This window comes from Balaenoptera ricei, chromosome 6 (assembly GCF_028023285.1).
Source record: "Balaenoptera ricei isolate mBalRic1 chromosome 6, mBalRic1.hap2, whole genome shotgun sequence".
Lineage (NCBI taxonomy): Eukaryota > Metazoa > Chordata > Mammalia > Artiodactyla > Balaenopteridae > Balaenoptera > Balaenoptera ricei.
In genome coordinates, this window is record NC_082644.1 from 103,764,652 (window position 1) to 103,788,094 (window position 23,443).

General features: G+C 42.6%; 1 protein-coding gene across 2 annotated transcripts; it reads right to left on the reverse strand.

Annotated features, from left to right (window-relative positions):
• Nucleotides 1–5,554: 5,554 nt before the first annotated feature.
• Nucleotides 5,555–23,141, reverse strand: TNFSF15 (TNF superfamily member 15). Of its 2 annotated transcripts, XM_059925453.1 has the most exons (4): nucleotides 22,848–23,141; nucleotides 13,299–13,341; nucleotides 12,295–12,342; nucleotides 5,555–8,821 (listed from the first exon to the last, which is right to left on the reverse strand). In XM_059925453.1, exons 1-4 carry the CDS (start codon nucleotides 23,070–23,072, stop codon nucleotides 8,367–8,369), a joined length of 771 nt encoding a protein of 256 aa, XP_059781436.1. In that variant the 5' UTR covers nucleotides 23,073–23,141; the 3' UTR covers nucleotides 5,555–8,366. The 2 variants fall into 2 exon arrangements, with proteins under 2 accessions (XP_059781436.1, XP_059781437.1); XM_059925454.1 differs by lacking the exon at nucleotides 12,295–12,342.
• Between the last annotated feature and the right edge of the window lie 302 nt (nucleotides 23,142–23,443).

Below are 23,443 nucleotides of genomic sequence, written 5' to 3' on the forward strand. Positions count from 1 at the left end.
CATGGAAAAGACTCTGACAAGTACAGGTTTCTGGTAACTGACTGTACTGCTGAACTGAATGAATAAGCATTTTCAGAACTCTAATGAAAAACTGACGAACTCATTAAAGTGCTAACAAAAGATCAGGATGAAAAAAAAAATTAATTACATGGGACTGAGTGAACTGATGAGGATGAGTATAATTTTTGTGACTTTCTGTCTGAATTAAAAAAAAAAAAAATCCCACAAGGACTCAGAGGCAAAGAATATACAAATCAAATTTCACTGCAAAGTAAAGGAGCTGTTACAGTGGAGGATTACTGGACTGAATGTCAATATTATGACATAGTATGAGTGTGTTTCATGTTTGGTAATTGCAATCATTGTTGCTTTTGTTGTGGTCATCCATGTACAGTGCTTGGTGTCAGTCTATTTATCTCTTGTAAAATAAAATACAGTGTGTGTGTGTGAAAAAAAAAAAAAAAAAAAGCAAGACCTGATCTTCCTCATCTATAATATGGGGAAGATGACAATTCTGGCATTGCTCAGCTGGGATTCCAAGAATCTTAGGCTGCAAGTGAACTTAGAAATTCACATTGTGGCCCAGAGACGTTAGATGGCTTGGCCAAGGCCACGCAGTGGGTAAGAGGTAGAGACGTGGGGAAAACAGAGAAGCAGAACATGACAGTGGATAAGAGGTTGGGATTAGACTGACTGATGGATCCAAATCCAGATTTATCACTCTGGCTGTGTGCCTTTGAGAAAGTCACTGTGCTTCACTGAGCCTCAGATTCCTCATTTACAAACTAGCCATAGTGGTAATAGTATCTACCCTCTAGTGTTTTGTGATGCTAAAAGGAAATTGTGTTTGCAACATGCTTAGCGTCGTGCTTGGCCCTGGGTAGGTGCTTAAATCTTTCTGGGGTTGACAAAAGCAGAATGGAGAATCAAGACAAAGGCAAAATGGGGCTCTAGTGGTAGGTGGTGATATTGCCAAGACCCTGGGGCCAGTAGAGAAGGAAATCAAGTGAGCTGGAGCTGGTGTGAGGGATGAGTGTGGCCAGATTTAGGGCGTCCCAGCCGGGGTAAGTTTGGGCTGACAGGACAGTGTTGCTGCCAGTGTTCCTATTCCAGGTACCAGGATTAGGACATCAAGTGGGACGTGGTATTCAGCAAGGGAGGCCATCCTTGGATCCCTTCTCAGGTTAGAGTGGTTGTTCAATCAGTGGTATTACACTGAACGGAAGACCCAGTCATCTCTGGAGGATTTGGAGGTCCGTTCCTGAGAATGCCAATCTCTGTGGGAGCAGATGTATTTTACTGTTTTGAGACTAGGAAATCAGCCTCTGACTGAGGATTAAATGAGATGATGCAGTGCTTATCTAAGTGCCCACTAAATGTCAGTGATTGTTATTTACTGCTAACAATAAACCCTGAGAGTTGGGCACTTTTATCCTGCCTGGGTTCAAATGTTGACTTAGCTGAGTAATTCTGGGCAGGTAAACTTAATCTTTTAGGCTTCATTTCCCTCATATGTAAAATGGGATAATAGTGCAATCTCATCACATTGGGAAGTAAGATGAACTGTCTGAAGAGTTGAGTTCAATGTCTGACATAAGGTAAGAACACAAAAAATGCCTGCTCTAAGCACTAGTGTTAAAGTCCAACCTCAGCCCGTGAGGGGCCATCCCTGTTATGTGGGATGGTGAGTGGGCTGCCAAATCCGGTGGAGAATCAGAGAGGTGGGGGGAGCAGAGGGGCATGGAGAGTGTTGCCAGCATGGAACAGCATTCACCGACCCTGGAGTTTAGGTCTCAATTCCAGCTACCTTTCCGTTTCATGCCCCGAAGGGGTAAAAAGTCCCTGTGTGCCAAGTGTAAGATACACGAAGTGTACAGTACATGGGGAATTTTGCTTTCTCTTGCAGAAACCCTCTCCTCTCCCCCGACACACTGAAAAAGGGAAGCTCGTTTGAAAGTCAAGCATTATAAGCATAGAATATTGAGACCAGTTTCTAAACTACAAACGGAAGGGGCTTTAGCTCACTTTATCCACTGCTACTCATGATTCTCACAGGAGGACGTTGAGATTCATAGAAGTGAAGTGGTTGGCCCAAGGCCTCAGAATTTGCCAGCTGGCAGACCTGGGCCTGGAACAAAGATCTGTTGACTCCAATCCACTGTGTTTTCTACAATTCCACCCTGGAGCATTATTATTATTATTATTACTATTATTCTGGTGTGTACATGTGGGTGAGTGGAAGCAATGTGAACAGGGATGGTAGTCAAACTATATAAAAATTGGTCAGTTTTGTCTCCTTGATCTAAAGTTCCTAGGGATGAAGAGTCCCTTTGAGAACTGAGTGCAAAAGTTGTGTTTGGTGAGCTGGATTAGGGGAACAATATTTTTCATCTGGAGAACTGGCATTATGACTTTTGTAGACATTTGGCTTTTAATAAATTCAGGGCAAATAATTCATTTCTTTACATAAGGGTAAAAAATCTTTTGTTCTTATCACTCCCAGGAGTTGGGTACAAGCTAAATGTGAGAACTGAATTTCAGAAGGACACCACTATATGCTTAGATTTCCCACTGGGAGGGGAAATTTTGAGACTGAGTTTTTGGAGGAGAGCGTTATCCTCTTCTCCCTTAATCCATGTCTCATTTTACCTACAGCTATTAGCTGGAAACAAGTGAAATTTCAATGTGACCCTCTTTGACCCACAGAAATGGCAATTTAATATGGTCCCACCCTATTATTGGCTGAGCATCAATGGTGACTCCAACTACTGCTCTGGGAAATGGAAAGAGATGGATGAGTTGAACCCGTTTAATTCTTGCTGATTGCCATTTCATGAGTGGCAGCATGTAGTTTCAGAGAGACCTGGGTCCAAATTCTGGCTCCATCAAGTACTAATATGACTCTCTCTGGCCTTTCTTTCTCTTTTTTTAGGGTTGTTTGGTGTGAGTTTAAGCCACTTAACCACAGAGTCTCCTAATTCATAAAAGGAACTAAGTATATTCCCTCCTTCTCTTCCTTTCCCTCATCTGACTAGAGTGACACTATCTGTGGGGTTTCATAGTCAATTTGTCATAGGATTTATTATAACCTGTGAAAATCAGTTGCCATTTTGAATTCAAATACATGGAGAACTAGAGGCATTTTAAAACCCCAAGAGGTTATCCTTAGACCTTAATCTAGAAAGAAAAATAAATGAACAGATGGACAAAAGAATTGATCTAATTATTAAAATTCTGCAGCTTTCAATGCCAATTTATTAAGTTACATCTATTAAATACTTTAAACACGTACAACATTTCATTCACAGTGACTGGAATTCATACAGTAGTGCTGGAAGACAGGGCATGCATATCAGTTAAATACATATCCAACAACATACAATACGCAATTTACCTTGGGTTTGTGATGTTTTAACATAAAACATAAAATCAATAAAAACGCATGGGGCTTATCACTAAAACCACATAAACACCTATACTTGTTTAATCTTTTCACCCCTGAAACAAAAGGGGGGAAGTTACATATTTTAATGACTTTACAAATAAAGTCATCTGATTAATTTCAGCTACTTTATTTACTCAGCATTGTGTGTCTCCTTCCTCCTGAACGCATATGCAACATGATAGTGGGACTTGCCTGTCATACTCCCTCTTGCCTTGGCTCTCCAGCATCTAGGCAAGTGCTGCCATGTGACGTACGCTCAAGAAAATAACTGAGTCATGGATGACATGGAAAGATTGCTGGGCTGGGTGTCAGGAGATATGCATTCTAGCCTCACATTGCTACTAGCTACTGTCTGGCATTGGGCCATTTACGTCACTTTTCTGAGCCTTGCTTCCTTCATCCTTAAAATGATGTAACTTGCAGCAGATAAGCTCTGCAGATCCTGTCAGCTCTAAAATTCCATGACGGGCTCTATTGGTCAAGATCTCAGAGTCACTTGTGTTGGACAATTTCTGAACAAGTGGGAAATGGCAACCACTTCTAGGCTAGAAGTCCTGAACTCCTGGCGAGACCTGCCAGGTTCTTAATGATCAAATAGAACACACAGAAGTCAATTGAAAAATGGCCATGTAATCAAAGATTTGGAAAAGACCTCAGAAATCCTTTGGCTCAATCCTTTCTCTCACCTCAATGAAGGAATGGTTTCTACAAAAGCCTTGAGATGAGCCCTTTGCTTGAATGTCTCCTGGGACTGAGCAATCACTATCTGGGAACATTCTATTTTGGGGTGGAAAGTTCATTTGGATATCAAGCCAGAAATGGTAACCCTGTAACTTCAACTTACTAGCCCTAGCTTTTTCCTCTAGGGAGACATGGAAGAAATTTCTTCCCCCTTTCTACATCACCCCATAGATATTTGATAATATTTCTCGTGTCTTCCTCCAACTTCTCCTCCAGTTATTATTTATTTTTATTTAATAAGAGCAGACGGTAATTGGGTGAGCCTAGGATTATGATTCAGGGGGATAGTATCCTAGCTCTAGATCACCAATAACTCATTGTGTGGTCCTGAACAAGTAAGTTCTGTCTGGGCTGGTATGGTATTTTTTTGTTAAAATGGGTGATGGAAGGGATGGCAGGGGGCAAATGTGTCTCAGAGCTTGGAAAGTTGTAAATATGGTTAACAGAGTGGAGCAGGGCATAGATGTGACTACTCTGACCCTCACTCTCTCACTGCTGGAGCAAAAGCATTCAGGGGTTAATAGTCCACTGAATTCTTCCCAGTCCCAGCTGCCAGTGTGATGCAATAGCTCTTAATATCCAGGACAGCGGTACATCATTTAAAAAATTTCTTCTAAAAATGGCAGAATACTTCCAGGACTCTGGGTCCTGGGAGAGTAAGAAGTCTTGAGGCGAGTGGCTTCTGCATGTGTTTTGCAAGGTGTAGCACGTAAAGAGTCCTGTGCTGAAGAATTAATCCCCAATGTCACAATCATGGAAACACGACTGGGAGAGGACTTGGGAAAATACCTTGCAAGAGAAACTTGGCAACAGACCTGCCGTGTGCACAGTGAGCTAGTTGAACTTTTATAATCCAGAGGGGTTATTGACGATCACAGAGGTGGAATTTCCTCTGGGGTGACATAGCCTAGACTGAAATAGAGCCAAGGGCTCTGGCATGCCTAGTTATTGAACTGAACCAGACACCTTCCAGGATGTGAAAGTGTACCTTTTCACATTCTACAGTATGTTAGTCAAAAAAATCTAGGAATTTTAGTAGCTTAAGCAATTTTGTTCCAAATAGATCTAAACCAGGGTCAAAATACTAGTGACCCCATGCATTTTGATCATGGCTCCTGTATTGGCTGAGAAACACAGGCTTTTCAAGACATCTGGGTTATCCATAAAGTTCTAATATTTTCATGGGTGTTGATGGCCAAACTCTAGTCCAGGAGATAATAAACCTTTCTCTACATGTGGCTTAAGTAATGGATTTTACCATAGAAAGTATCTTTATTTTCTCCCCTTTTATTTATGGAGAACTATCCTTGAATAGCTATTTAAAAAACCACTTAGAGTATACACAAGTCATTTTGTTAATGATCATCCTTCATCAAATGGCACCCATTTTTGTAATGAGAAAATATCCATGTGTCTAAAGTTAGCTAATTAATTAGCTAATACAACCAAAATAAATTAAAGGATCTGCAGACAATGGAGCTGCTAAGCAGTTAGAATGAATATGTCTGAAACTAAAATAATTTATCTTTGTATCCCCAGGGCAAGTAGGTACTCAGTAAGTGTTTGTGGAATTGATTTGAATTCAGCCTTTTCAGAGACATTGAATCAGTAAAACATTTTCTCCCTACATTAACTATTTTCTAAAGCACATAAGCATGCTCCTTTTTCCCTTCCAAATCTTTGGATGCACCCCATTTACTCCTTTTAGGGGACCATCACATTCTTAAAAAGCACTCTCCCACCTCATTCTCCCAACTAGTATGCTAATTTTTGCTATGGACATAATGCCTAGGAAACAGAAGTTCTGACTTGAGTTCCACTAGGAATGTCTGGCTGGGCCTATCTGAACAGTAAAAGAAATATCAGAGAGAATTGAACAAATTCAGCAGTGAAGACTTGAGCACAATACAATCTTCAATAAACAGGATTATGACAGGAATGAAATAAATACGTGGCAGGGATTTTTCCAAAGCCTCAAGTCTTCTAGGATAGTAGGAAATTCCTATTTGTTGGATAAACTTACAAATTCACCAGATTCCCTATGGAACAGAGGGAAGGTTTGAGGGCCCTTGGTATAGGGGTGCCTTTCAGTGGAGGGGAAAGTGAGTAGGCCACTCTGGACCCTTCTATGCATGCAGATCCTCTCCCATATCCCAGGTTGCTGGGTGCGCTCATGCAGATGCAGGCAGAGCATTTTATTTCCTTAATAGGGTGTTAGTTCTGATCTTGGAGCCAGACTGGAGTCATTGATAAAGCATTCCTGATTTAGCAATAAATATTGTTCTAGGAGTTGGTTGAGGAAACATTCTCTCATCAAGCTGGGTTTGTAGTTACTGAGAAACCTTTCCTTTCTGCTTTAAGCAAAGGGTAATTAGTCTGTCTGAGATGCCCTTTCCCTGAGGCCATCCGCTGCCTGCCCACCTCCTTTCAGGAGTCACTCAGGCTTCACTTCCCTTGTGAAGTCACTTCTGAACCAGGTGGAGGTGACCGTACCCTGCTCTGTGCTCATGCTGGGCCTGTGCTGACTGTTTTGAGAAGCTGAGGGCTTTAGAGCCTTAACCTCCCAACTAAGAAATTAGAAATTAATTTTTATTTAATTATAACTCAACAGATATTGATCAAGTACTGCTACACCAGTCATCATGTTCAGGAACCCCATAATGCTTGTCTCTGCTGCTGTAGTCTCCTGGTAAAAAGAGTAAGAGTGATGTCATTGCCAAATTTGCTTTCGGACCAACCTGCGAGGTCTCTCACAATAGGGAATCTTTATTATAGAGGCCAAGGTGCCGGAGATCACTCCGCATGTCACACTGACACGCTCTCAGAGTTCACAGAATGCTCGAAGTTAGCATGTTTCATCCCCATGAGCTCATTTGATCCTGGGAAACAGATTGGTGGATTCCTCCTTTACAGACAAGTCAACAGAGGCTAAGAGAGCAGAAATGCCTCTCCAACCCTTGACATATGAGTGCAGGAAACTCAAACAGATTAGAGGATATGAAATCATTGAAGCAATGGAAGGACCTTCTCAATGTTCAGCCTCTTCTTCAGGAAAGATGCCTTGGCTGGGCTGATTAGCCAATTCCACATTTAAATCCCTTTGAATATTTTAAGAGAAAAATACCCATATAACACTCTGCATATAAAGTTGTGAATCAAACCTCAAAGCAGATCTCGGTTAACATCTCCAGATTTGGTGACTGATATTTTGCCCCCCAGGGAATAAGTCCATTGTCTCTTGGCATCAATCAAGTTTGTTATATAATTGGTCTGTTAGCTAGAACTCTGTCTTCAAGTTTTTTGAGTGACCTAATCAGCTGGTTATATTACATAGTCAGGAGAGCTTCAGAAATCCTCTGTAACAGTGTCTGATTTGTTAGGACTTAGAATTAGTCCTTGGAATATGTTGAGCGATATTTGACCAGAAGCCATCTAGTGGTATTCATATACATTTGGGTAGAGTCTGTCTCATTCTTCATAGTGTCTTTTGGGTTAAGGTAGCACACACATAAAAGGTGCTCAAGAACACTGTTCTGAATAGATGCTATTGTTATATGTATTTCCACATATACATGTGGAACTCACACTTGCTTGTTTTGATGCATGTGTACATAATAAAGAGAAAGGTAGTTTTTCCTCACTTGCCATAGATGGCGTGAAAATCAATGTTTTTTTTGAGAACATTTATGAGAAATATCAGCTCTCTTTTCATTTTTTTAGGTAAGGCATTAAAGTATGTGTTTAGAGGAACTGACGTAGGATTTTGCCTCTGAAGGGTTTACACTGTTTTCTAGGGCATTAGATTTTGTTTTTAAGTTTCCTGAACCGAAGCAAATGCTTCATAATAAAATTGAACAGTATCTGGGCCCTCTAGTGACAAATGTGTAGTAGGAAGTCGTGGAAATGTTCCATTCATTTGGTGATCAGTGTTTTAATGTTTAGAAACTCACCACTCTTCCAAGCAACCATGATAATAGGTCTGTTCTCTTATGCCTTTTTCCAATTAGTAGTCTCATCAGTAAGGCGCATAAAGTGTGAACTTTGGGTCCCTAAATTTCATGGCTTAACCACTGTCTCTATGGATGTTCCCAAAAAACCTTCTAGTTATAATTACATATGAATGAGGAAAATTAGGAGCTAAGAGGCAGAGGACCTTCACACAATGACATCTGCCTTGCCACTATAGCAAGAAGGCTCCGAAGAAGGTTTTATCTTCTTTTGTGTAATCCACCAAAGAGATGTCACTGACGTTAACCATCAGCTTGTCCCCTTCATTCAAGAAGAACATGGCCCCTAGGTAGATGGGTTGGAACCAGTTGCTGCCTATTTCACACACTGACTTGGTCCCCATTAGGAGCTGGGTCGGCTCAGGGTAGCTGTCCGTTACCTTGGTGATGACCACGATGATGGAGTCTGGCTTGTTTAGTCTGCTCCCTTGGCTGATTTCACCATACTTGGATGTGGTCCCTCGGAATGTGACCTGGGAGTAAATGAAGTAGTCTCCTGACTCTGGAATCACCAGGAATTTGTTGGTGTAGTTCATCCTGTTCTTGGTGAAGGCCAAGCCAAGTTCATGTTCCCAATGCAGAGCTGGGAACTGATTTTTCAAGGACTGCGTGGGAGTTTGTCTCACAACTGCAAAGACAAGAGGGAGGTTTCATTTGCTTGTGTCAGAACCTGTGGAATTTGCTAAAAAGAGTCTTACATCAGTTTCAAAGAGTAAAGAGATTGGATAAAACCAACAGCTGTCAAGTTCTTTGAGGAGGAATGAGTAGAGGATATGTGAGTGGACATACACATCTGTTCAGAGAGTAGCATCTTAGGTAGGTGACCTCAAGCAAATCGCTTTGCCTCTCTGAGCCTGAGTTTTCTTATTTGAAAAGTTGGAATTTTTCCTGAGCCCTGTGATCCTGGAAAAGAGTTAAGGTTAAAAAATCTCCTTACTCCTTTGTGTTTTGGAAAACAGCTTACAACAAAGAACTACTCTTCCCCAGTGACTTAGATAAAACTGATGGATGACCTCCCTTGTTTATCTGTGCCAAGGCCAGACACCAGACCCTCCCAATTCTTTGCTTCATAAATGATTAGCTGGACTGTTTTATCCTCACTGATTCATCAGAACAAAATGTTTTTTAACCAAACTTTAGGTAAGTTTCTCTCCTTCCTCCAGGCCCCTGAACTTCGGCCCACCCTCAACCTGACCCTCAACCTGAACCAGCCTCCTGAAAATAGGCTGGCCTCAGGGTAAAACATTCTCTGAGCCTATCAAGCCAACCTTTCATCCCACTTCCCCACACCTGATTCTTTTCAGCTTTGTGTCCTCCTCTCTATAAAAGAAAAACCCTTTTAGCCTAACTCTTGAGACACTTGCAGACTTTATGGTCAGAGGTTCCCCTGACCGCAATAGTCCCTTCCCTCCCCTACCTCCCCGCCTTGTGATAATCCTTTTGCTTAAAGTATTTCTTCACTAAGCGAAGATTTGTTTTTTTGACGTACCTTTCCTTAAAAAACAAACAAATAAGAAAAAAAAAAAAAAGGAAAGGAAAAGGAGATAATAATACCTGTGGAAAGGATTAAGAGATGGTTAATTTTTTTTTTTAAATGTGGAATTAGGAATATCCTCTAAACTACATTTACTTTTATTAGGCTTCTGGTTTCAGAAATGCTCTGCTACAGAAAGAGGGCATTGCAGAGAGAGAGAGTCATGTTCCTTGTTACTCCCTTCCAATGCATGGTCCAAAGCCACATGAAACACAGGCAGTAGTTAATAAAAAATTAGCATGCAGAACACCAGAGATCCAGAAGATTTTGCAAATGCTTCTCTCCCATCAACAGGGCCAAAATGTAAGACAGAATATAATTGAGTTGTGGAGTGAAAGGGACTGGGGCTCCAGGCCACGTAGGCCCAGTTCCAATCCCGCCTCTGTATCATGTAGGTTCTTCTCTCTGAGTCTCATTTTCCTGTCTGTGAACTGGAGACAAAGCTCCCTTATAGTCTTGTTCTGAAGATCAAATGAGTGAAAGAGACATGGACATATTTATCATGATGGCTGGATACAGTGTTACTCAATACATATTTATTTTCTTTCCTCAAATAAACTAACATCTTTCATTTTGACAGATTAAAAAATAAGCCTGCTTCATTTTATGTATTTTTATATGTTTTTATGTTTGCATTATTTACAAGTATATGTTATATAGAACATATGAATGAATGCTTTTTATGAGGTTATATCTATAGCAGAAAAAAATGAATAGAATCACACCATTGATTCAAACCATTGATTTCAAATAAGATAACCTGCAATAAAACTAATACTTTTCAGAAAAAATTAAAACACATTTTAATTTCCTACAACCGCTTTTGAAATCCACAGCAATTACCATTATGCACTGCTGGCCATAGTTTTGGGATAGGTCATATTTAAATAAGTGTTCAGCAAACTTCTCACCTGGTAATTGACCAAAAACCTGGTTCCTGGATTTTCTAAAGTGTCTTTCCCATTGCTGACTAGACTATGGCTTCTTTTGCAATTATGACACATGTTCAGAATGTGTGTGGATCCCCTGACCCCTGCACTAAGTGACCCCTGGAGAGCTCTGTTGCTTCTTTGCAAAATCTGTAAGGGGCATTTTTATTAGTCACCTCTTATAGTCTCTACTCCTTCTTTGTGGGTGATGCAATAGATTTAAAAAATTCATCTCAGATGATTAAAAGCAAAAATCATGTATTTTCTAGACAAAGCAAGTTCTATTAACTTGGTATGCAATTAGGCTAACACAGCAGCAAGTAGGAGTTTGGGTAGGAAGTACTTGTAATGGAAACAGTTGGAGTCAGTCTCAAACCTCAACCTTCCTAGTCCTGTGACTTGGGACAAGTGAATTTAGTTGTCTGAGCCTCCGTTTCCCCATCCTGTTGGGCTTATATGCAGATTAAAAGAGATCCTGGACGTAAAATGCCGACCACAGTGCTTGGTACATATTAAAAGCTCAGTAGAACCTAGATTCCTTTCCCAATTTCCACTCCCCCCATTCAGTAGGAAGAGGATTGGCATCTCCATACTCAGTTTCTAGGATTTTCGTGCCCAGCCTGTTCAATAACTCCCATTCTTATAGGCAAATGGTAAGTGATAGTGACTGGCATCTCCCTGGCCCTAATCCTCACTCAGGACTCACCACGGTTCCCTCTTGGTCAAACGTTAAGACAAATGTTGTGGGCCACAAGGATATCCCCTTGTGGGTTGCAAATTTTCTTACAGATCAGAAGAATATGCTTGTTTTTTAACTTTCTAGTTTTTCAATGGATTTTTTTTTGAAAAATCAGCAAAGTTTATTTATTTATTTTAAAATTTGTATTGGAGTATAGTTGCTTTACAATATTGTGTTAGTTTCTACTGTACAGCCAAGTGAATCAGCTATACGTATACATATATCCCCTCTTTGTTGGATTCCTTCCCATTTAGGTCACCACAGAGCACTGAGTAGAGTTCCCTGAGCTATACAGTAGGTTCTCATTAGTTATCTATTTTATATGTAGTATCAATGGATTTTTAACACGTATTTCTGCACTGTCTTGCTCTTTTCTCTGGAGTCGTAGAGGTATATGTGACTCCAGATATGAGGTGTCAGGAATTTTGACACTAGACCTGGGAATCTGGCCAACTGGTGATGTTAAGAGATTGCTCATAATCTCTTTACATCAATGAAAATTCTTTAGAAATACCTACCTGAATGGTAAGTGTCCAGTAACTTCTTGAATGGACTCAATAAATTGGCTTAGGGGAGCTTTCATCTTTGACTAGATTCAAAATTACATGAATCTCTGAATCTGAGGAAAGCCATTTCTGAATGACTGAGTGTGAGAATGAAAGAGAGAAACAGTAGATAAGGAAGAGAGCTGATAGAATCTGGACGAAAATGCCCAAGAAACATGGGGCTTTGACACTTCGAGGGAGGAAGACATCTGAAAACCCTGACTGAGAGGAGAGGTCTGTTACCAAAGGGTGTGGTTTCCAGTTTAAAGCTACAAGAATGAGTTTGGCAAACACTGAAAGAAATCTCAGGCCCAGGGCCCATAGTCTCCTGGAAAACACACCCGGAAGAATTACCTGTCAGGTGTGCCCTTGGCTTATCCCCACCGGCTCCAGGAGGTGCGTCTGTAAGGAAAGGAGAAAAATGCTTTCTATGAGTCAGAGGGTGACTGGAGTGAAGACAGCCTTTGGTGAGCTGCGTGGTGCCTGCAGCTGGAGGGAAACATTCCTCTCCTCCAGTTTGGTCCAGGTCTTTTTTTGGGGGGGGGGGCAGGGACAAGGCAGCCTCAGGAGAAATAATCTTGAACACAAATGAACCTTGGTCCCATGACTTTGGACAAGTTATCCATCCTGTCTGAGACTCTGTTTTCTCGCATCTAACATGGGTACATCAATTCCTACTATGGATGATGGATGCTCAGAATGATTCCTGGCACATGCTTGGTGTTCAGCAAAGCTCACCTTGCCTCTCCTTTGCTTCTATTGGTTCTGTGGGAGCTGGTTGGCCTTTTGCCTTCTTCATAGTCCCTTTAACCATATCCACTGAGCCATCTGGATGTCCTAACAGAACTAGGTGGGGACTACTCTGTAGCTGTATGACCTCGGCAAATCCCTTTCCCTCTCTGGACCTCTGTTTCCCTATCAGTCCTCCAGAAGGCTTCAGCATTTCCTTTTGGTTCTCAGAGATGATTATACTGGACAAGTGTGTTCTAACTACAGTGATAAAGATGATGTTATTGATGCTAAAAGGAAAAATTATTGCATACTTTTGATGTGCTAGGTATTGTTCTAATATCTTTAAAGGAATTAACTAATTTAATCCACACTAACCCTGGGAGGTAAGTACTATTATAACCACTTTTATTGGTGAGTAAACTGAGACAGAGAAAGGTGAAATTATTTGCCTAAAGGCTGTCATCTCCACAGGCCATGCACTTGGACATGGCACCATTTTGCCTTCTTAGTGACTGGGGAGGAGCCTCTCTTTTCCTCTGGGTCTGCATCTTAACTTCCCATGTATCAGACTATGAGAAATGTTCTTGTTCCCCACAAGAAAAGGCATAAAATATGAACACACTTACAAGATCGCTGATGTGAAGGTCCAAGCTCCTGTCCTTTTGGAGTCTATTGGGAAAGAAAGATACGGTTCATATTATCTTGTGGTCCTTTTGACCCCACACCCATGCAGCTGCCCATGTTATGGGCCTGTTTAATATGCTGCTGCTACCCAGCCTTGGTACTCAGAGATAAGGGAAATGGGAATGAGAATATTGGGTTGATGGGAATCTTGCACCCAAGCTCTCTTCTTTCATCTTCCAGCACCCCAATGACCTTTCTCTCTCCTATGCTTGTCTCTGAAGCTCAACTTTAAAGTTTTGTCCTGAGAGCTTTTCCTGTTCCATTCTAGGGCGCTCTGTCATCTTATCATTGCTTCTATTATTTGAACAAACAGCCTCACTTGCTTTATTTTCTTTTCTTCAGCACAATTTAAAAATTGGAACTATTGCAAAAAGTGATACCAAAAAATAAATAACGACTATGCTCTCTTTCTCATCAACCTCCAAAATTCTGCTTTGTTTCCATGCAATATATGAAGACTTTTTTATTCTTGCAACCCTAGTTTGTGAGCCATTTCAGATACCACATGGTAGTTAAAGAGTAACTGCTTTGGGGGTAGACGGACCTGAATTTGAATCCTGGTTCCACCATTTATTAACAATATGATCTTGAGCAAGACACTTCCGCTCTGAGTTGTGGTGTCTTCATTTGAAAAATGGGAATAATAACAACCCCAGCGATAGATAACTCCCAGATTTGAGATGAAGAAAATGTATCAGTCAATGCAAAGAATGCGTGGAAAATGAAGAACCACCCTTCACAAGACCTGCATATAAACTCAGGAGCAAAACTAAGCTCTTAGTTTAGGAGTGACATCACTCTCTTACATTTTCCAATGTTCTCTTCCCTGGTACAATTTTGACTCAACCCAGAGTCTTCCGATTTGATTCTCATAACTACACAGTCCCCCAAGACCACTGATCCTCATGTCACCATGAACACTTGTCAGTTTTACGTCTTAAAATTCATGTGTGTTTGTGTGAGTGTGTGTGTGTGTGTGTACTTGTGAATGCGAAATTGTATGTCCATGTGAGTATGAGAGAAGACAGCTTCATCAGTGGAAGAGGGTATGAGTCAATGTGTTTTTGCATCTGTGTGTCTACATGTATCTATGGTCTGGTGTTGTGTGCATGGATTCTCTACATGCATGTGTGGTTGTGTGGATGCAGCTGTGTCATTGGTGAGTCTAGGTCTGTGAGCAGTCCTGTGATAACAGTGATCTTATTAGAGCCCAGACCACCAGGCTCTTTTTACTCCAAGACATGTTACCTAACCGCTATTGGAAGCCCTCTTGAAGGCAGAGATCTTGTCTTTGAATGACTAACTGCCTTTCTCCCCTTTCCAGTGCTCTTCTTTCCACTCCCTAATTCTGTTGATGGCAGCACTACTGCCTCTCCTCAGTTACCAAGCCTGCAATTTCTTTCTTTCTTCTTCCACAAACCCAAGCTGTCATTTCTATTTTGGGGTTTTTCTCATTCATGCCTCTACTCCAGGCCTCAGCACGCTGCTCTCCTGGATTCTTCCCATAGGCTCCTAACAGAACTTCCTCCACCTGGTTCCTCCTTTTCTTGAACCCATCCCTTAGCCTGCCTTCAGAGGGCTTTTTCTAAAGCATCACTTTGAGACACGTCTCTGTTCATAAACCCTCAATGGCTCCCCACAACCTTTAACACAGTCCCAAATACTTATGTTGGCATTCAGAGTCCCAACCGCCATCCCAGTCCTGTTACCTACTATTTATCCTTCTCCAAGTTCTCTGTACTCCAGCCATAAGAGGCAACCACAGTGAATGATTCAAGGGACATGAAAAAGGCAGTAAATGTAGCTACCGTTTATTCTCTGAGTAGTGGCACTGGGCTGTGCTAAGCCCTTCACATGCATTATCTCCTTCAGCCTGGCAATGACTCTCCACGGTGGATGCTATTTATATCCTCATACTGAAAATTAGGCTTAGGACATTAAGAAACTTGCCCAGTGTCTTATACCTGGAAAGTGGAGGAGCAGGATTTTAACCCAGGTCAACTGACTCCAGAATCCCAAGCCCTCAAACATTGCTCCTTATAACTTCTAGGCAAGCCCCTCATCTGCTGAGGTGGATGGATAAGTACTAGTGGTTCCATGCACTGTAACAGTGGGGGAAACACAGAGACCAGAAAACAGGAACCTGGCCCAGAAGTGGGAGAATCAGGGGGAATTACGCCTGAACTGCGTCTTATATATACTCACAGGTATATAATACTCACAGGTATTAACCAGGTAATAAAGATAATGACCATTCCAGACAAGGCCAAAAGCTTGTGCAAGAGTAAGGAGGCCCAACAGAGCACAGAAGCAGTTGGGAAACTGCAAGCATTTCTGCTGCCAAGTGAATATATTATACGCTTTTAGCATAGGGTCATGAGTACCATAGTCTTTGAAAACCTAAACCCAATCGACATGACTACTTATCCAGCATCAATCACTTTGATGAGCTTGGGAGGTGGAGAAGCAGCCTAGAAATGGCCTTATTCTGTAGGCTGTTTCCTTACTTGCTATTGACAGAGCTGACAAAGGACTCGATCCTTTGGCAAGGCAGAAAACTGAAGGTGAACTCTCAAAAAGAATTTGGGAGAGCCTGGTGGCATCCCCTTGTGTAGGAAATGGCTGCCCTGGTTGGCCACCTTCTACTTCATTTAGTTCTCTGCTGAGAAACCTTCTTGAACATCCTACTTCTTTTTGTCTAAGCAGACCCTCAGCTAAGAGTCTGGAGCATTTCTTTTGGCTCAGAGTCCCATTGTCATTAGCAAGAATTTGGGAGTGAACACATTCCCCTATTTGCTCTGCTGGATTTCTGTAACTTGGACACACATTTTATTTTCATATATGGATGGAATGTGTGTGGGTTTTAAGTGGCCCAACCAGAATACTACTAAACATCTGGAGGCTACGATAGTGCCTGTTGGCAGGTTTGAAGAACACAACATTCCAAGAGTCTCCAAGAAGAACATCAGCTGGGACTCTATTTCCAAGAACAATATCTAAAGCCTTCCATTGCTGTTTCTCTTAATAATCACTCTGTTTATCATGCGAGGAAGATTATTGTGATAAGAAGCAGGAATGAATGAAGAGGAGATTTGAAAGGATGAACTAGTAGGTCTTTGAGGAAAGGTTTATGCATGTGAGCTGGCTCAATGCCTGCTCTCAAGATGGTTGCTTATAAAAAAAAGTCAATAAATGGCTTACTGTCTTCCAACTCTGACTCGTCTCCATCACTTCTGATTATTCTGGGATACCAAGGAGATGATGGCTCCCGAGAGATGCTGGTCACTGCAACATTAGCTTCCAAATCTGAATAGACATGGAGTCCAAGAACACCCCTGAAGGATGTGATTTATTTCCCCTTAAATACCTTCTCAAATCACTGGCTGAGAACTAGGGTCCAATTTTATTTCCCCTTCGGAGCATTTATTACTCCCTCAAGTGATATGACTTATTTGTATGCTATTGATTTTCTCTCTCTAGCAGAATTCCAGCTGCCTGTAGAATTCTGCCTGTCTTGCTCACCACTATATTTGTAGCACCTTAGACCGTGCCTGGCACTCCCACTGGATTATCCAATTGTCAAAATACACTGATGCTCAGGCACCAGTAAGACAGGCAGAAAACAGAGCAGAAGATGGAGTAAGATTCAGCTTCAGTGACTTCAGCCAGAGTTTTACAATTAAAAAAACTAGGAAAGAGACCCTTTCATTTTAGAATACATGCAGGGCTTCCCTGGTGGCGCAGTGGTTGAGAATCTGCCTGCCAATGCAGGGGACACGGGTTCGAGCCCTGGTCTGGGAAGATCCCACATGCCACGGAGCAACTGGGCCCGTGAGCCACAACTACTGAGCCTGCGCGTCTGGAGCCTGTGCTCCGCAACAAGAGAGGCCGCGATGGTGAGAGGCCCGCGCACCGCGATGAAGAGTGGTCCCCACTTGCCGCAACTAGAGAAAGCCCTCGCGCAGAAACGAAGACTCAACACAGTCATAAATAAATAAATAAAAGAACGTGAATTTCTTTAAAAAAAAAAGCAAACTGGGCTATTCATTTCAGTAACAGTCAAGTGGTCTTAGTTTGCATTCAATTTCCAATCAGTTTCTCAATCTATTTCATCTGAAGTCTTCACATTACCCACTATAAAAAATACCTATTTATAAAAAAAAAAAAAAAAAAGAATACATGCAAAGTTTTGGGTTTTTGTTTAAATTAAAAAACTTGATTATGTAGAGGTGGGTAGCCATAATCTTTTAGTACTGGGGCCTCCAAAGTTTTTCATCAGGCTCTGCTTGGAGCATAGCCATGGCTCTAGAAAGGTTTGTTGCGAGTTGTGACAGTTGGCCAGGATCAGAGCCAGAAAAGGCAAATGTGTCTGCCGATGGGCATACATATTAGTGGGAGAGTGGGTTGCCTGCCGCCCTGGTATTTATTAACCCCGAGCAAAGTAAGCTGGTGCTTTTCACCCCTTACTTCTTATAGGTCAGGGAATTTTCACTCTCACTTGATTTTATTTCCTTTTTTCTTCTGGCTTTTTTTTTGGGGTGGGGGCTGCATATAGGTTGGTAAGCCCCAACTCAAACTAACCATGACCTATTACTTTAAGCATTTTGGGAATTCTCTAATACTTCCAACAGGGAAGAAAGAAGGATGGAGGGAAGGAGGAGACTACTGTCTAGCTGAGGGTTTCCCGGGGCCAGGTCCTACTGGTGTTTATGTGTGCTCCTCATCTAGTAAGTACTCCAGCTGCACTTAAAAGAGCTTATCACCTGATTACAGTCTTTGTAAGCCAAAGGCAAAGAGTACATGAAAGGCCTGGGAGCTAAACCTTTAGACCAAGTACAGACTGGCACATATCAGGAGCCCCATAAACATTAGCTGACTACATAATGGATGAGCCTGAAGCGATGTGGTCTTTGAGATTCTCTTATTGGCATTTCCCCAGTATTTTAACTAATGACCCATTTAGCCTTTCTCCCATATTCTGTACTCACTCTCTAGTATATTCATAAACAGGAAGAGATATCTATTTCTTGCCATCATAAATGCCACAATTGCAAAGGCATAAATGTTTTATGATCCATAACATCCTCCCAGCACTTCTAGGAGAAATACACAGACATTTGCCTTTGCCTTTTTCTCTTGCAATTTCCTGTTTGTACTTGCACAAGGATAAATCCAACCTGGACCTGTTTGATTCCAAGGTTGTTTCATTTCATCCTCCTCTAAGGTGCACTGGACGGTGTGGTTTTTTTTCCCCCCACATCTTTATTGGAGTACAATTGCTTTACAATGTTGTGTTAGTTTCTGCTGTACAACAAAGTGAATCAGCTATATGTATACATATATCCCCATATCCCCTCCCTCTTGAGCCTCCCTCCCACCCTCCCTATCCCACCCTTCTAGGTGGTCACAAAGCACCGAGCTGATCTCCCTGTGCTATGCGGCTGCTTCTCACTAGCCATCCATTTTACATTTGGTAGTGTATATATGTCAATGCTACTCTCTCACTTCATCCCAGCTTCCCCTTCGCCCCCATGTCCTCAAGTCCATTCTCTACATCTGTCCTTATTCCTGCCCTGCCACGAGGTTCATCAGTACCGTTTTTATAGATTCCACATATATACATTAGCATACGGTATTTGTTTTTCTTTCAGACTCCACTGTGTATGACGGACTCTAGGTCCATCCACCTCACTACAAATAACCCGATTTCATTCCTTTTTATGGCTGAGTATTATTCCATTGTATATATGTGCCACATCTTCTTTATCCATTCATCTGTCAATGGACATTTAGGTTGCTTCCATGTCTTGGCTATTGTAAATAGTGCTGCAGTGAACATTGTGGTACATGACTCTTTTTTTTTTTTTTTTTAATTCACGTTCTTTTATTTATTTATTTATTTATTTATTTATTTATTTATTTATGACTGTGTTGAGTCTTCGTTTCTGCGCGAGGGCTTTCTCTAGTTGTGGCAAGTGGGGACCACTCTTCATCGCGGTGCGCGGGCCTCTCACCATCGCGGCCTCTCTTGTTGCGGAGCACAGGCTCCAGACGCGCAGGCTCAGTAGTTGTGGCTCACGGGCCTAGTTGCTCCGCGGCATGTGGGATCTTCCCAGGCCAGGGCTCGAACCCGTGTCCCCTGCATTGGCAGGTAGATTCTCAACCACTGCGCCACCAGGGAAGCCCCTACTGTCATTATTATCATCAGCTTATCCTCTGCTGCTGCTGAGCCTTCTCTTCAGGCCTGTGAATGTATCTGAAGGTCTGTGAGACCCTCCTCGCTCAATTCTTCTTGTGTTAGAATTGAATTGCCTTTTGCCTGGCCACTGTGGGAATGGAAAACTCATTCCATAAACAATCTCAGATTCCATGGATCTCCTGAAGGCTGTGGGCAGAAGAGGAGGACTGTGGGGCTGCGTGCGGGAGGGGAAGAGGAGGAGGGAGCAAGGCTGGGACACAGAGGGGAAGCGGGTGTGGGTGGCGGCGAAGGTGGTTATTGGCCCCTAGGTGAGTCTGGGGGAGTCCACTCGGGCAGTTCATAGTGGGGCTTTGTATTTGCAGGGCTTGTGGAATGTTCCAGGCTTTGAGGGAGACAGATCTGAGTTTGAGTTCTGGATCTAGGTCTTACTAACTGTGGGATCTAGATCATAAGGACAAGTGCAAATGAAAAATAAGAGGCTTAGTTCCCCCTGTTGAAAATAAGGGACGAGATTTCTTTCCCTTCCTTTTTCCTAGAGCATTTAGGTTAGAAAACTTGTAAGTACTTTCTTCTTGCTTTGAAATGTATATAAATCCTTTTGAAGAACAGATAGGCCTTTTCTTCCTGCTCCCCCCCACCCCCATGACCTGGGAGAATCTCTCTGAAATGTAAACATCAGGAGAGGTAATGCCCCCATCTCCCAGTTTCTGTAGGAAGACAGGTGCCTAATTTAGGTGGGCACCTTGCTCCAAGTTGCAAAACTATCATAAAGAAATTAGAAGTTGGTTTTTCCTCTGGAGAAAGCCAATTACCTAACACAGATGGTCACTTCAATTACAAGGAGAAGTTTGGATGAACTCTGCGTGACAAATGGTGCTGTCGAGTCCTGTTACCGCGTACTTGTAGCTCTCCCCACATTCCCAACATATAAACTGCTCCTGCACATACCTTATTAGTGCTGTCAGAGTACTTATGTTAGTATCTTTTTTTGGTAGAAAGAGAAACAGACTCCAAAAAAAAAAAAAAAAAAAAAAAAGAAGCCATATGCTTATTTACACAGCTGGAGGTCAAACTCAGGTGACTCAAGAGTCCTGCCATTTCATTGTTATGTCCCCAAGCTGTCCCGGTGACCTGGTTTTCCCACTTGAATTCCATCTTCTTGCATCTCTTTTGAGCTGGTTATTGTCTGTTAGCCCCTCCGGATCCACTCTATGCCCTGAGCCCTCACTGACCTCCTGGCACACTTGCTCCTTGGCTCTTTTGAGCCCAGCTTCCAGTTGAGTCTGGCCAAGGGGATGAGAGGCTGGGGGCAGACTGGTCAGAGTTTTCCCTCCCTGCTTTCTCTTCCCTCCCTGCTGCTTTGGCAGATGGCCTTCCTCAACTCAGCCCTCAGCTCCTCCAGGCAGGCCCTCTCCTACGTTTTAGGTCTCCTTGGGTTCCTCTAAAACTCTTCCCTCTATTTGCCTCTTCAGGCCAAGGGGTGGTGACCAGCTTCATACTGTTGGTAACCCCAGGATGCTTCCGGCCCTGTGGTTCTCATTAATCTGTCTGCAACTCAGTAAATTGACCTTTCTTTGAACTCTTTAAGCATTCTTACTTAAATCTCTTCTTTGAATGGGTCAGGTGTTTCTTTTCAGTACTCCCGATTGCTGCATGTGCCCCAGCCTTAGCCCCATTTCCCTTTCTTTTTCTTCTAAGTTATATAGCCTGGCCAAACCACAGCTCCAGAGGTCCCCAGGACAGAATGGGGTATTGGCCTTTGCATCTCTTGAGCGCCTACAACAGGGCAGGCGTGCAGCTCCTTCCCTCGAGGGGCTTCCTGTGCAGCGCCAGCTTGTGCTTCACACTCTCTTCCTAAGCACCTCACTGGCCTACGCTGTGCCGTGGCATCCCACCTGATGGACTTCTAGATCAACACAACATGGGCAATCTCAGACATCGTTTGGGGCAGGGGGAGTGTTTTTCATCAGAACGCAGGAGAGCTCAGGTTACTGGAAGCCACTTAATGCCTCATTCAAGAACGGCCATCTCTTTCTGGCTAAAGAGGGACTGAGTCCAGAATGCTGACTGCACGCTGCAGCTTGACTTTGTTGGAACCAGCCCCATGGCGGTCTAGGGGTCACAGCCTGAACCCCCAGGCCCTCCCATTCTCCTGTAACATGAACAGCATTTCCGGTTGTCTGTATATTTCTACATTTCCTGAATGATGGCATGTGGCCATGGATGTTGCTGTCTGAATCTCAGTCTGTTTGCTGACCCTCATGGGTGGTGAAAGTTACACATTAACCATGGCTTGCTCATGGTCTCTGCTTTGAAGTTGCCAGCAGTGCTTAGAAAACAGGTTTCCAATTAAACCAACTGAAAAACCTGTTTTCCCCTCTGGAATTTAATACTTTGGACTGGGGTTAAATTGGCTACCAGAGATAATGTAGGAGAGTTTTTTTTTTTTTTTTTTTTTTTTAAAGGGTATCCCTTGAATGACACATTCTTCAGGTTTTAAGGTTTTTGAAGTTCCTAGTCCAGAACTATGTTTTCCCCGTCACCTGTCAGCACCTGCCCACCATTGCACCATTGTTTTCCCTAGACCCTGTATTCTTTTTTGACTAAGCTCCCTGACACCCCACCCCTACCAAGACCAGAGAGATAAATAATCAGGTAGGAGATTCTTTCTTGAGCTTCGAAAAAGAATATTTCTAAACCCAAGAAAGGGGAGTTGATTAAATTATAGCACATACATATATAGGAATACAATACAACCATCTATATCATCATGCTGCTGTGAATTTACTAACAATAAACAAAATCATAATAGGAGACTCAAAATAATCCCATCTTATTAAAAAATATGGAATTATATATCCTCAAATGTTAGTAGTGGTCACTCTATGCAGTTATGGGTAATGATAATTATCTTCTTTTCCTTATCTGTGTTTTCTACCTTTTTTCAATGACTATGTATTAGTTTTGTAATGTAGTTTTTTTTTTTTTTTAGTTTTTCATTTTTTTTAAGGAAAATGAATGTTCCCAAATTATCAGTGCATTATGATTATAATAATCTAAAATAAGTGGCTTGTGGTTGTTTCCATATAAACCTAAAAAGGCAGAATTCATCCCCCAGAAATACTGAGAATAAAAACCAAATTGGAGTTCTCCACCTTCCACAGTCTACCTTTCCTTTGCATATGGAAGCAGGGACCATGATGGACCAAGAAGCTCTGTCCAGAGCTGTGATAGTGGCCAGGTGGCCCCAGGGGGTCTGCTGACCCCCAGGTCACTGCGGAGTCTTACTTACCTGGAACACACAGGCCTCTCCTTGGGCCCGGAGCTGGTCAACGAGCAGGTAGGTGGTGAGTCCTGCCAGGACTGGGAGCAACACCAGGCAGCAGGTCAGAGCCCAGCGTGCACTGCTGCTCCTGGATGCTAGCCCAGCTCTGGCCTTGGGTCTGCAGCCGCCGTCCTCGGGCAGCATTTCGATGCTGGCTGTTTCCCCACAGCCCGGCCCTAGATCCTCTGCCATGCTCCTGATGGTCCTAGAGTTGCCTCTGACTCCTTCAGGGCAGAGAGACCCCCCCCATTAAATAGAAGCCCAGCTCTCACAGTGGGTGAATTAATCACTGCCTACTCCTCCCCCTGCCCTCCCCCCTCCACTTTCCACAGCGCACTGTGCCCCGCCCTACCCTGCTAGGGAATGCACCGCCTACAACAGAAACCAAGTTTGGTTTAAGAAAAAAAAAAAAAAAAAAAAAGAGAAGGCGAGAAGAAGAGGAAAGCTTTCCCAAGCATATTTATATATACAGTGTGCTCATGTGCGCCTTCCTTCATTTACAGAAGGAAGTTAGGAAAGTCCCTGGAGGAGGAGAAAATGAATTCATCAAGTCAGTGGGAGGG

Bases quoted from the DNA above. Each gene is read 5' to 3' on its own strand.
- TNFSF15 (XM_059925453.1), bottom strand. From the start codon at position 23,072: ATGGCAGAGGATCTAGGGCCGGGCTGTGGGGAAACAGCCAGCATCGAA. The intron at 13,342-22,847 runs GTAAGTAAGACT...CTTTCCCAATAG, and splicing joins GAGAGGCCTGTGTGTTCCAG to ACTCCAAAAGGACAGGAGCT. The intron at 8,822-12,294 runs GTAATTCTTCCG...TTGTCTTTGCAG, and splicing joins GCCAAGGGCACACCTGACAG to TTGTGAGACAAACTCCCACG.